Source organism: the organism of the source record quoted next, unplaced genomic scaffold (genome assembly GCF_019419815.1).
Source record: "Pyrus x bretschneideri cultivar Hongxiangsu unplaced genomic scaffold, Pyrus_bretschneideri_v1 Contig27, whole genome shotgun sequence".
Taxonomy (NCBI): Eukaryota; Viridiplantae; Streptophyta; class Magnoliopsida; order Rosales; family Rosaceae; genus Pyrus; species Pyrus x bretschneideri.
Genome location: NW_025999579.1, coordinates 4,159,505 through 4,173,385, shown reverse-complemented (window position 1 = coordinate 4,173,385; position 13,881 = coordinate 4,159,505). Strand labels below are relative to the sequence as shown.

The 13,881-nt window shown below is 36.4% G+C and overlaps 1 protein-coding gene across 2 annotated transcripts; it reads left to right on the top strand.

Moving 5' to 3' along the window:
* The first annotated feature begins 1,589 nt into the window (after positions 1–1,589).
* LOC125467879 (probable inactive poly [ADP-ribose] polymerase SRO5) lies at positions 1,590–4,491 on the top strand. Of its 2 annotated transcripts, XM_048587552.1 has the most exons (6): positions 1,590–1,830; positions 1,980–2,584; positions 2,727–2,968; positions 3,060–3,196; positions 3,303–3,398; positions 4,148–4,491. In XM_048587552.1, exons 2-6 carry the CDS (start codon positions 2,043–2,045, stop codon positions 4,226–4,228), a joined length of 1,098 nt encoding a protein of 365 aa, XP_048443509.1. In that variant the 5' UTR covers positions 1,590–1,830; positions 1,980–2,042; the 3' UTR covers positions 4,229–4,491. The 2 variants fall into 2 exon arrangements, with proteins under 2 accessions (XP_048443509.1, XP_048443508.1); XM_048587551.1 differs by having other exon boundaries at positions 1,591–2,584.
* Positions 4,492–13,881: the final 9,390 nt, after the last annotated feature.

Sequence of the window (13,881 nt, the reverse complement as noted above, 5' to 3'; positions counted from 1 at the left end):
GACAGGGCTGAGTGTAAATAAGTACGCTCAAGTGCTACGAGCATGTGAAGGCTGTGCGATAAATCGCGGGTCACCTACGAGTCGGAACCACCTATTATGGTTTGTATGACACGGCTGTGCATTAAATTTAGATCCAAGATGAGCATGCGGTGTGGGAGGTGAACATCACGTGAAGGATTGTACCCTGATCTCAGGCGGAAGCACTAACACCGAGATGCAACAATGATGAACTCTAAATGCATCTATGCATAACAATGTGCAATGCAACCTATACCATTACAATATACTCACCTGAAGCTTACCTGAGCCTCTGCAACGTCAAACGATATAATTCAAGATTTATAATAATGCAATACTTAAAATGCAACTCATTTTTGACATGGCATTTAAAGCATAAATCATTTTAAAAATGTTCTGGAAACCACAATACACACACACACACACACACACACACTATAAAAAGGAAAAAACCCACTCAACTGGAGTCCGCACTACAATTCCCTAGCACGAATATCGAAACGTCATGAACGATCGTCCCCTAGAAGTCTCGGCCCAAAACCTTGTTCTTCGAACTCGTGTTTCGGGTTCGTTTTCAATGAAACAAAAATCACAATGAAGTTTCTGGTGGTGAGAACATGCGGATAATGGTGGTTTTGATGTTCAACAAGCCAAAATTTTGGTGGTGGTGGTTTGTTTCACGGGAAGAAAGGAAGAGCCGAGAGAGAGTTCCAGAATTTTTGGGTGCCATGTGGCACTCACCCAATGGTTAGACAAAAATATCACATGTCCACTTAATTATAAGTTTACCAAAATATCCTCGACGTTCAAAACCTCATAAAATCTTCGTGTAATTTCGAATCACATTCTGTTTACGCCCCATGCGTTCGTAGTGATTCTGTTTACGCCCCATGCGTTCGTAGTGACGAATACTACGAGGATATGCCAAGAAAATAAATCTTACATGACACGACAAGATGGTCAAACAAAGTCAACACATTTGCCTCAGAAGGCATTTTCGTAAATTCACTTATTAAAATTATAAAAACCGTAAAATTAGGAACGGGTCGTTACAGTAAAAGTATTATGAACCATCTATATATTTGCTATAATAGATTAACTAAATGAAATTAGTTTTAATTTAATTTTTGTAGAGATGATATCTACAATGTGATTCATAATATGAATGTTTCTGATCATAAGCACAAAAATCCGCGATTAGAACATTAAGAATTTTAAATAAGAGTTCTTATTCATTTTTAAGTAGTCAAGTATTATTCTTAAATTAATGAAATGTTTGGATAACCATATCCTCCCGTCGCCGACCAATCTGAGCACCTCTTTCTTTGTGCACTCAATTATTCCCCCAAGTCCCAATGAAGCCCTTCCCATCCAGAAAAGCCAACGGATATTTCCAAGGCCATTATAGTAATTCCAACCGTTCAAAATCCATACGTTACAATTCTGCTTTCGGGTAAACCGCCTTAACAGCCCATATACCATCCGGAGCCCCGAGAAGAAAAACGAGGGGCATCCAAACCAATAGCAGCCGCACCCACCGATTTTTTTGCCCTTAAAGAAGAAAGGCGGTTCCCTCAGTTTTCCACTTCCTCCTCCCTCTTCATTCCTCCTCCCCAAGTAATCCAGAAAAGCAGTTTCCATTTAAATCCCACCCCAAAAAACCATCCAAAACCACAAAACCTTTCTCAAATTCTCAACAACTCCCATTTTTTCTTTCTGGGTTTTTCTTCTAGCTCTTGAATCTCAAATCTTTACGCAAAATTTCCACAGAAATGTATTCGTTTCGGTACTTTTGGTTGTATAGTTTGTTTGGTTAGTTTGCGTTCTCAAAAATCTGCCGACTCTTCTTCTTTCATTTCGTCTTGTGTTTTGGATTTATTCTTTTTGCTTAACCCCCACGAAACTCCTATACATGAACACCTTTTAGATTTTAATTGGTTTCTGTTTTTTTTCTTCTTCAGATTGTAAAAATCACAGTAGGTTTCGATTCAGTTGTTGTAGTTTTCTTCTGGGTTTTGGTTGCAATGGAGTACAGCAATGATGATACGAATCTTTCTTCTGGAAATTCATCGGAAGACGAACTCAGCGATCAATTCACCGATTCGGGTACCACCGACTCTGCCTCAGAGACCGTCCAGTCGTCCATCTCCGACTGTGAAAGCGTTGTCGATTCGGGTTCTTCAAGTTCCCGGAATCAACCTCGGCCATTCGGTGATGGGTTGGTCCCGCTTTTCGACGGGGACAGAGTTCACGACCTTATCAAGCAGCGGTTCGTTTCGAGTTTGGGATTGCTTGGGACCCAAGTAAGTGTTGTGGCGGTTCACAGAAACTCCTACTCGAGCCTCGTGGGTCAAGCAAGGCTGCGTTCGTTTCAAATTTACTTGAAAGCGGTGGAGGAGAAGTGCGGGGGAAATCCCAACATGAAGTACGCTTGGTACGCGCCCTATTCGAAAGATGAGATTTCGAAGATCATATGCCATGGTTTCGGCAACTTTGAGCAGCAACAGAGAAATGGGGTGTATGGCAATGGTGTTTATCTTGCTCCAGATGATTCTCCTATGCAATGGTAAGTGTTTCTTTCATTTCTGTACCAATTTCTTCGTGTTTCGAAGTTCGAATTTGAACAAATCCTTTGAAATGTGTATTTTTTTTGGTCACATTTTGTATGTTTTCGACATTTGGTTGACAAATTTGATTTGTTTTTGTAGTATGGAAAGCTTGAATGTTGACGAAGACGGTTTACGCCATCTTTTGCTCTGCCGTGTCATATTGGGGAGGCCGGAGGTTGTGTGCCCTGGCTCTAAACAGCTTCATCCGAGCTCCGAACAGTTCGTTTCGGGCATCGACAGCATCTTTGCTCCCAAAAAGTACATAGTTTGGAGTACACACATGAACACTCACATCTTGCCGGAGTATGTCATCAGTTTCAGAGCTCCTAATTGCTTGAAAGGTACTGCAACTTAATTCCCAACTTTTTTTTTTTTGGTGAATTTGATTGGCTTCTGAGTTCTAATTAACCAACAATTTGTTTTGTGCTATAGATTTCTTGAAGATTCAAGAACCAATCAAGAAACCGACTTCACCGTGGATGCCATTTCAGGCGCTAATCGGCGTGCTTTCGAAGTTCTTGCCTCCACCTACCATTGCCTTGATCAGCAAGTATTACAAAGAACACAGAGTAAGTAGTACTACTTTCTGCATTGAATTTTCCAGATTTTGTACTCTTTTTTTCTTCTTCTAATTATTGTCCCTTTTTTAACCCTTCTTATTTTATTTTTTTTCAGGCGAATGTGGTCACAAGGCAACAACTAATACAAAAAGTGAGACAAATTGCAGGAGACGAGTTGCTGGTTTCAATTATCAAATCTTTTAGAGCCAAGGTTTGAAAATTTATTTGATTTACTTAATTTTTTTTTATTTCTTAATACTTGGTTTTGGTTTTTTTTTTTTTTTTTTTTTTTTAAACAATGGGGTTAGTGGGTTAAATAGTTAGTTGTTAGGATGAAGATAATTAATGGGGATCAAACTGGTACCATGATGCATAAACATGATTGTTTTCTGCCAATACGGTAAAACTCCATCTACTTTAATACTTGGTTACTTCTTCAAACGATATGCATGATATCTATTTTGCATTTGTTTTCTTTAATTAGTCCGTATTTAATGCACTATGTCTCTGTCAAGATGAGATTAATTGTTACGATGGCTCATAGATTAATTTTCTCTTTATTTAAATAAAAGGAAATTAGTTACTATCTTTATTTTTGCAATATTCTCTGCTACTTGGTAATTAAGCAAGGCAAGGATTTCCTCATTTGGGAGTTTTCTTGTAGCAGTTTCTATAGGCCAGAAAGAGGCCTTGCACATCAATTTTGATTTTTCCACCTCTCTTGCGTAAACTGAACCATATATGCGCTTTAATTATTCTTTAATTTCATGGGTCCCATGTTATGTGAGACAGTTCATACAACTTGTCGTTAACTTGAAAGAGTAACGTCTCGTTCATACCTTTTTTTATTTCAATTAATTTTAATTCAATTGTTTTCTTCCATTCTCCTACTTATCAGTTATCACCATGTTTTACATAATTTGTATGGAGCAATAAGATTTGCAAATATTGTGTGTGCAGCAAATCAAACCACTGCAAGGGGTTGCTCAAAATGGAGGCAGGAGTAGGATGGACGGTGTAGATGCGCCAATTTTCTTTTGATGATGATGATGATGGAAGAGTGAACAGTTCGGGATCAATACGGTGCAGATCAAAGTGACATAGTGTAACCACAAGTGAGGGGATCCTGCAGAGATGCCTCAACTGGGATTTCCCTTAGTTTATACCTAATGTTCTTATCTTTTCTTTTTTTTTTTCTTTCTAATTTTCTCCTAATCATGCAACGGATCTTGTACTGGTTCGAACGGTATTGTCCAGAATTAATGGCTGAGGTTTGAGGATGATATATTCTTCTTTTTATTTTTCTTTTGGTTTAAAATTATTTTTTTGTTATTTTTAGTATAAATATTCTCTGATATTGGTGGAAGAATATGTGCATGCCTACTATTTTATCGCAATAATTCTTTCTTGAAGTAGAAGGTTCCAAACATTTCGTGGTGGCCAAGAGTCCAGGACTCCCTTTTTCACTGCTGCAAGTAGCAGTTGAGATTTTGGATTTGTTCACATTCCACGGGTTATGGACTATGGAGTATATAGGAAACAATAAAAGTAGGTTCTGTGGATGCACGAAAATCGGGTCGGTTTGAATCAACTTAGATTCGATTGTAAATCACACAAACGCACAAGAACACAATATATATATATATATATATATATATATATATATATATATTGCTACTCACATACTTGTATCTTATCTGCATTTCTTAATCGTCGGTCCTCAGTTCTTCTTTCTTCCAGCCAAACAGTAAGACGTGGTCCAAACAATAAGTCCCAGGAGAGGCATGAGCGGAGCGCATGAGCGGGGGAAGAGTCTAGACATACGAGGAAGGTGAATCTTTTAAGTCTTGCATATAGTATACTTGTTTTGTGCATATCATGAGTAGATTATTTAGATCTAGTTCAATGGCCAGCACTAGCTCTAGATCCAACTTAGGAACTATACCTGACATTGTCAATGAAGAACAAAAACTGGATTTTCAAACAAACGAAAGTATTGATTTTTCTGACTGGAACATTCCAAAAGTTTCAACCCAAAATATTTACAAGAAAAAATGGTCTTTGACCTCTTTTAAATCCGAACATCACGTCAAAACAGTTGAGAAGGCTTATGCTCTTAGCAAAGAACATGAGACTTGTCAATTATTTTCTCCAGAACAAATCAAAGCGCATCGCAAAAATGGTCATAACTATCTTCATATTGGTTTAGTTCAAATTGCAGTTAAACCGTTAACGCGAAAAGGTCTTAACATTTCCATCCTTTTATGTTTACGCGACGCTCGATTTACTGATTTCAACGATAGTATACTAGGAATGATCGAATCTAGTCTTTACAACGGACCTATCCATTTTGATTGCTTTCCCGATCTCACAATAAGTCTTTCAGATTCACATATTTTAAAAGCTCTTACTCTTAATATCAAAACCTCCGGGTACCAAGTCCTGGAAGGAACACAACCTTTGGCACTTATTTTTAGAATTTATTACAAAGTCACTGGCACAAACATGAATTTTCAAGCTTTGAACAAAAGTCCTCGCGACCACTCTTTTAATCCAAACAACCCAAGAAAGCGCCAACATAAGAGTACCAAGAACCATTAGGTGGTCAGACATCAGTCTCCCCTCAGATTGGTGTTTAATTAATGAAAGTAAGCCGGTTTCCGTCCAAAACAGTCTTGTTAATCTTGACAACATTGAACAATATTTTGACGGCACAGTTAAAATCAATTTTGATCGTCCAGCAAGAAAATCTTGTGAATCAGTTTTTTCACACAAATCTTTTGCTCCTAGCAGACAGTCTTTTTCTGGATCCACGTCAACCAATAGACTGGGTCGAGATCAAGATTTGATCAAATCTTTAGTAAACAAAAAACTAAAAGAGCAGGAAGCTGCACAACAAGATTTAGTCAATGATTTACTCAAATTAAAGTCTGTCGACACTTCTTCACAAGTTGCTCATCCTGTTTACCATCCTCCAAACCAAGAAGAACCCACTTCTCCAACTGCTTCTGATTTTGAAACAACATCGGTGAATCACCAATTACTTGTTTTAAACAAACCACATAAAATCCGATGGAGGAAGCTTAAAGCTGACATCGCTTCTGAGGAAAATATTCCCAGAAGAAATATTTTTAGAAAAAAGTATTGTGATGAAGAAAAGTTAGCCATATATGCCAAATGGAAAGCTTTTGTAGAACAATACCAATTTGAAATATCTTTCTTTGATTTTATTGAAAAACATTATGAAACCAAAAATAAAGTTACGGTTGTTACCAAAGAAAATTGGGTTAAGGAAGACAAAACTTTGATTTCTTCCAGTCATCCTCCCAAAGAAACTATTTTGATTTCCACCGGTAATACCAACATTCCCGCAACCCCTTTCAAAATTCCAAAAGAAGATTCTGGTTTTAAACCTGTCATTGAACAGAATAATTTTACAAACCAAAGTCTTCATACTATTGGAAAACAGTTAGACAAAATTGAAACCAAAATTGACAAATTGTCTCAACCAAAATCTTCTCAAAAAGAAAAACCTTTAGTAAATTTTACTGATACTTCTTCAAGTTCCACTGCTTTAAAATCTATGACTACTTTACAAAAAATTGATCATATGCTCACTGAGCTCAAAAAAGAGAAAGTTGTTAGTGTTTTGCAAAACAATGATGTTTCTGTCGAAGAAGAAAACACATCTGATCCAGATTCTTCTCAGGACACGGAAACTAGTTCTGCTATTCAAAAAATTGAAAATGTTTTTCAAAACATTGATCTTCAACCAACTTTTGATTTAAAACGTATTCGTACTCATCCGATCAACCCTACTTCTCTCACAAAAAACTGGTATCCCAGGCCAACTCCTCCTGACCTTCAATTTGAAGAACGAAATATTCAAAATCAATTTTCAGTTTCAGCCGACAAACTTTATGAGTGGAACATAGATGGCTTATCCGAACAAGAACTTTTGAACAAACTTCAACACATGTCCATGGTTGCTAATAGCTACATTTCAAATCACAATTTTACTCAAACACAAATCGTTGATCTTCTCGTCACTGGTTTCACTGGAATGCTTCATTCTTGGTGGGAGAAGCACCTAACTTCTCTGTCCAGAGATGAAATACGTTTTGCGGTCAAAAAAGATGAGGAAGGATTTCCCATTTTTGACGAAACGATAGGACAGGGAATACCCGACGGAGTAAATACTTTACTTTATACGATTATAGAACACTTTATAGGAACGCCCAGCAACGTTACTACGCGTATTCACGACCAACTGAGTAATTTAAGGTGTCCAACCTTAAGTGATTTCAGATGGTATAAAGATGTTTTCATATCCAGAGTTATGCTTCGGGAAGATAGTAACCAACCTTTTTGGAAAGAAAAATTTATCAATGGTTTACCAAATCTTTTTGCTTACAAAATTCGAAATGTTTTAGTAAATGAAGAAGGTGTCATACCTTATCATACCCTTACTTATGGTAACATAGTTAATGTTATTCAAAAGGAAGGATTGAAAATGTGTATCGACATGAAGATTTCAAAACAAGTTCATAAAGATAAATCTATTGCTAAATACGAACTTGGAACATTTTGTGAACAATATGGTTTACCTCCAATCGCTCCTTCGAGTAAAAAGAAAAAAGTCCAACAAACCAACAAGTTTTCTAAACATCAATCCAGATTTTATAAAAACAAAAGATCTTCCAACAAACCTTTTCAAACAAATAAATTTTATGAAAAACTATCTTCAAACAAAAAACCTTTTCGAAAGTCTAAAAAGGATTTTCAAAATAAAAAGGGAAAATGTTACAAGTGTAGTAAATTTGGTCATTATGCAAATGAATGTAGAGTTAAAAAGGTTATTAACCAACTAAAAATCTCTGAAGAAGAGAAGGTTCAACTTATTCAGGCTTTAGAAATTAGAAACACCGACTCTAGTCAATCTGATAAAAATCCCGATTTTTCCGCCTCCGACTCTAGCAGTTCTAGCGACGTCTCCTCGCCAAACATTAAGTTTGGATGCACGGACACTTGTTGTAATAAAATTTCAGTGATTAACAAGCAAGAAGAACAAGAAGAGTTTTTAATGGAATTAATTAGTAAAGTCGATGACCCTGATTTAAAATCTTTTTATTTGAAAAAACTAAAAAATTTGATTTCTTCTAATGAACCTGGCACTAGTCAATCTTCTTCTCAAAAGATTTCTCTCAGCACCACTTTGGAACGGTTTAATAAACCAAAAAAGGATTTAACCATCAAGGATTTACAAAAAGAGATTAATCAAATTAAATCAGAAATTAAGTTTTTAAAATCCGAAAATACCGAAATTCGTTCACAACTCAGTAGAGTACGTACGCAAGAGTTCGTCCAAAAACAAGATGATTCTTCCTCAAATTCCGATTTCGACGCTCACTCAGCTAAATCTTCTTCTTCAAAAGAACTTGTTTTAAGTCTTTTAGACAAAATAAGAATTCGAAAATGGTATTCTAAAGTTACGATAGTAATCGAAGATTTTCATTTAGAAATCATCGCTTTAATTGATTCAGGTGCAGATTTAAATTGCATTCAAGAAGGGTTAATACCTACTAAATATTTTCACAAGTCTACAGAAACACTTAGCGCTGCAAATCAATTCCCGATGAAATTAAACTATGAAATTCCCAAAGCTCACGTTTGTCAACAAAATGTTTGTTTTAAAACTCCATTTGTTTTGATCAAGAATATTTCTGATCCAGTCATTTTGGGACTCCCTTTCATTGCATTAATTTATCCTTTCAAAGTTCATCATAACTGTATTTCTACCAAGGTTTTTGGCCAAAAAATTACTTTTGAATTTTGCATGGAAACAGATCTTAAAAAGTTAAAACAACTTCAAAAAGATAATGTTTCAAAAACTCTCAACCAGATTACTGCAAAATTCCAACAAATTGTTTTTTTACAGGAAGAAATTCTTCACAAAAGAATTGAAGAACAATTAACAAACAAATCTTTATTAGATTCTATTTACCGGTTTTCTGATAAGCTTACTAAAGAAATTTGTTCCAATCTTCCAAATGCTTTTTGGCACAGAAAACAACATATTGTTAAACTACCTTATGTTAAAGATTTTATTGAGTCAAAAATCCCCACAAAAGCACGACCGATTCAAATGAATCAAGAAGTTTTAGAGTTTTGTAAAACTGAAATTAATCAACTTTTAGAAAAAGGAATTATCTGTAAAAGCAAATCTCCATGGTCTTGCCCTGCTTTTTATGTCCAGAAAAACGCAGAATTAGAACGCGGCGCTCCACGACTGGTTATCAACTACAAACCTTTGAATGATGTTTTAGAATGGATCCGATATCCATTTCCTAACAAAAGAGATTTGATAAAAAGACTTTCTCAGGCAACTGTTTTTTCTAAATTTGATATGAAATCAGGCTTTTGGCAAATTCAAATTCATGAATCTGATAAATACAAAACTGCTTTTGTAATTCCTTTCGGACACTATGAGTGGAATGTAATGCCCTTCGGCTTGAAAAACGCACCAAGTGAATTTCAAAATATCATGAATGAGATTTTTAACCAATACAGCCATTTTTCGATTGTTTATATTGATGATGTATTAATTTTCTCAAAATCAATAGATGAGCATTGGAAGCATTTGCATGCATTTGTTAGGATCATTAGGTCCAATGGGTTAGTTGTTTCGGCATCTAAGATTAAGTTATTTCAATAGTTGTTTCGGCATCTAAGATTAAGTTATTTCAAACCAAAGTTAGATTTTTAGGTTACCATATTTACAGGTCTACCATCCAACCAATTGATCGAGTCATCCAGTTTGCTGATAAATTTCCAGATCAAATTATTGATGAAACCCAGCTTCAAAGATTCCTTGGATCCCTCAATTATGTTTCAGAATTTTATCCTCATCTACGTCAACAATGTAAGCCCTTGTTTGATCGTCTCAAGGAAAATCCTCCCTCATGGTCACAAAATCATACTTCCATTGTCAAACAGATCAAAAATTATGTCAAAACTTTGCCTTGCCTTGGCATTCCAACTCCCGGCTCTCTCAAAATAGTCAAAACCGACGCATCTGAAATCGGTTATGGAGGTATCCTTAAACAGAAAATTTCTTCCGAAGCTCATGAACAAATTGTTCGTTTCCATTCAGGAGTTTGGAATCCAGTTCAAAGCAACTATAGTACTATTAAAAAAAAGATTTTATATATTGTATTATGTATTAGCAAATTCCAAGATGATTTATTAAATAAAAAAATTTTAGTTCGTGTTGATTGCAAATCTGCCAAACATGTTTTACAAAAAGATGTTCAAAATATTGCATCAAAACAGATTTTTGCACGCTGGCAAGCCATATTAAGTATTTTTGATTTTGATATTGAATACATTAAAGGCAGCCAGAATTGCATCCCAGATTTTCTAACCAGAGAATTTTTGCAGGGGAAGAATGGGTACTAATCCTAACCAGCAAAGAAGGCTTCCAGCCACCCTTATCCAAACCCCAGCACCAGTAAAACAAGAGTCTATTCTCGACTCTTCATCTGCCCTCGCCATTACAAACAGATTTACTCCCTTAGGATCAACAGTAGGAAATATCCGACCAAATTACCAAACGGCCTTAGCCACCCCTTATGATCCCTACTCATCAGTTCGTTCTCCAGCTCCCTCACAACCAAAAACACCTAGCTATGCTAAAACATCACCATATGTCCAGAACCCTCATTCAGAAAAGCTTTTTAGCATTCCTCTTCATATTGACAAAAACCAACCTCCAGAACGCATTGCCAAATTACTCCTTCCTCCAAATTTTCATTATCTCCCAACAGAATCATACAAAAGCCTAAAATATTACCAGGCTATCCTTTCAGAAACAGAAAGTATTGCTATTAAGCCAATTTACAGTACCACTCACCAAAACAAAATATTGTATCATTCACTCCATATTGAAAAATTTCTTACCGAACTCGAATGGGGAATTCCCCTTTATCACACAAAACCCCTTCATACTCAGCATGTTCTCATCCCAAACAATCATTACAATTACTATGATTATATCCAAGCATGGACCAACATTTTTCTCCACCAGACAGAAGACTTTAGTCATTCATGGTTTATAACCTTTGATAAGAATTTCAGATTGCGGTTTCCTGCATGGTTTCCAGATTGGTGGGCTTCCCATGGCCCAAGCTCTTCTATCATTCCAGATGACCTTCGTCATGTTCTCACAAACAACTTCCAGCCCAGTTTTGACAGAAGTCGTTTCGACAACAGAGTTACTATTTTTTCACTGCTCATGGCCAAGTACAAGATCCCATGGATTCTCAGATGGAACTTTGAAGTGGACACTAGTGGTATTTACAGAACTCGATGGGTAAAATGGTGGGATAAATTCAACCACCAAAAAATTATTGATCTTGTAAAAGTGGAATTTCCCCAGGCATCTTCTCAGGCACTGCCAATCAAAGTTTCAACTTCGTCCTCACAGGCTTTGCCAGAAAATCAGCAATTTCCTGAATTACCAAAAGCTCAGGAACCAGTTCAGTCCTTATTAGACATTAGTCCATCTTCCTCTCTCAAAGGAATTTCCAAGTCAGCCAAGTCCTCCAGCACAAAGAAAGAAAAAACTACCCAACTGCTGGATATGGCTCAGCTGCTAATGGCGGAAGCAGCATTGTTGCAAAAGAAAAAAGGTTCAGACTCATATTCAGATAATTCTGATGCCTCGTCTCAGCTTCCTGCCAAATGGGCTGATCAAGCAGATTTTCAAGATGCCCAGGACCCATTTGATATCTGAGACGCAATATTTGCCCATGTGATTGTGTCAGCCCAACAACATCATCAGCAGTAGCTGCTATCATCTCTTCCGCAAAAAACAAGGCATTATTCTTCAATAGTGAAAAACAAAAAGGTCACTATTCACAATAGTGAAAAACAAAAAGGTCACTATTCATTTAACTTTTGTAAAAGAATCAAAGCATCTTCACTATTCATTCAGCTTTTGTAAAAGTAACAACGTGACTCCACAGTAGAGGATCATCAGTCAGCCAGCTTTGCCAGCCTTCTTCAGAAGACAGCGGGATTCCCGGATCTATTTGGCAAGCCTCATTCAGTCTCCTCGCTCTTTATAAGGAGGACTCACCTTCAGAAGAAACATATAAGTTTTTAACTCAAGAACAACTCAGTTCAGCAACATCTCTCTGAGATTATTTTCCAAACACTTGTAATACATATATATTATCCAGGATGCCTGCGAGCTCCATCTCTTTGTTTACTTGTATCATCTGCCATTAGGCAACATCTGTTTATAATCTGCATTGCAGTAAGTTTTCAATAAAACTTATTTTCCAAATATATTTGCATCATTACGTTTAATTCATTATTTTGTTATGCTACTCTGTTTTTATATGTTTTACTTCCGCAATTTAAATTCTATGGACGGCTTTGCCGCCTGCACTTTATATTCTATGGACGGCTTTGCCTCCTACTGTTGTTAGTTCCGCCCCATTTGGTAATATATATATATATATATATATATATATATATATATCGTGTTTCACCTTGAGTTGGGGGCTACATCCCTATTGGCGTAGTTTTCGCTTCTCCTATGTAAATGTAGGTTAGTACAATGAAGTTTGTTGCCTTTAAGAGAGTAAAGTTACTAGGGTTTAAAAGAGCAAGGGACATGTCGTCGTACTTGCTCTCCAAGCATCAAAATTCTCTAAATAGGGAGAGAAGTCAAAGAACAAGGTATGCAATCGAAACCCCTGACTAGAGGATATGAATTCAATTGATTGACTTGAGCATCGAAGTACCTTTTGCAGGTACCCTCCCTCACCTTAATGAACCTTTGGAGAAGAAGCATTTAGGGTTGCTTCTCGATGAGGGATTCGACAAATGTGCGGGTTATAGTCAACAAACTTGTGGAGGAATTTCTTCGTATAAGAAATCTCGCTCCAACAATATTTTTCACAAAAAAATATGAGTTATAACTCTCGATTCTTAATCAATTTTACAAACTTCTACAAATACCATCATAAAGTCTATTTTTATTGTTTATTTTCTTTACACTATAAAAAATTATAAAAACATGTAGAGTTGTGGACAGAGTGAGCAAAATGGTTGAAGACCACAAAAGTTGAAGCCTAGTTGCATGGTTCATAGCCTTTTGGGCCTCCTCCTAACAAAGTAATAGGGCAAATGACAAGTCATCCAATGTAGTTACTGTTAAATAGTATGATAAAGCTAAATGTAATTAGTTCTGTTAGTTACTGTAATTAGTTAAGACAGTTGAGGGTATTCTTGTAACTAGCCTAAGGCAGCTAAGGCTATATATATTCACATCTGTGTAACTGATTTATTCATTCAATACAATTAGAAAACTTACAGAGAAAGTTTTCTGTTTCTATATGGTATCAGAGCCATTCTGCTTCCTAGCACCGACCTTCTCTTCCGCTCGACAAATCAATCGCTTTTTAATCGCTTCTCTCTGATTCTTTGCCTTTTTGTCTTCGATCTCTCTTGAATCTTGATCTTTTCAAGATATGGCTACTCAATTTGACTCGCCACCAACTGGATCATCTTCTCCGATTATCTCTCATTCGGTCCAAAACCCTAATTCTTCCTCTAATCCCAGTCATTTGAACTCGTATACCTCTCTTACGATTCACAACATTGGCAGTATGGTGCCGATCAAG

What these genes read in the sequence shown, in the direction of transcription:
- LOC125467879 (XM_048587552.1), top strand. Translation starts at nt 2,043, where the DNA reads ATGGAGTACAGCAATGATGATACGAATCTTTCTTCTGGAAATTCATCG. An exon ending in GATGATTCTCCTATGCAATG is followed by an intron (nt 2,585 to 2,726) that starts GTAAGTGTTTCT and finishes TTGTTTTTGTAG; the next exon opens with TATGGAAAGCTTGAATGTTG. An exon ending in TCAAATCTTTTAGAGCCAAG is followed by an intron (nt 3,399 to 4,147) that starts GTTTGAAAATTT and finishes TTGTGTGTGCAG; the next exon opens with CAAATCAAACCACTGCAAGG.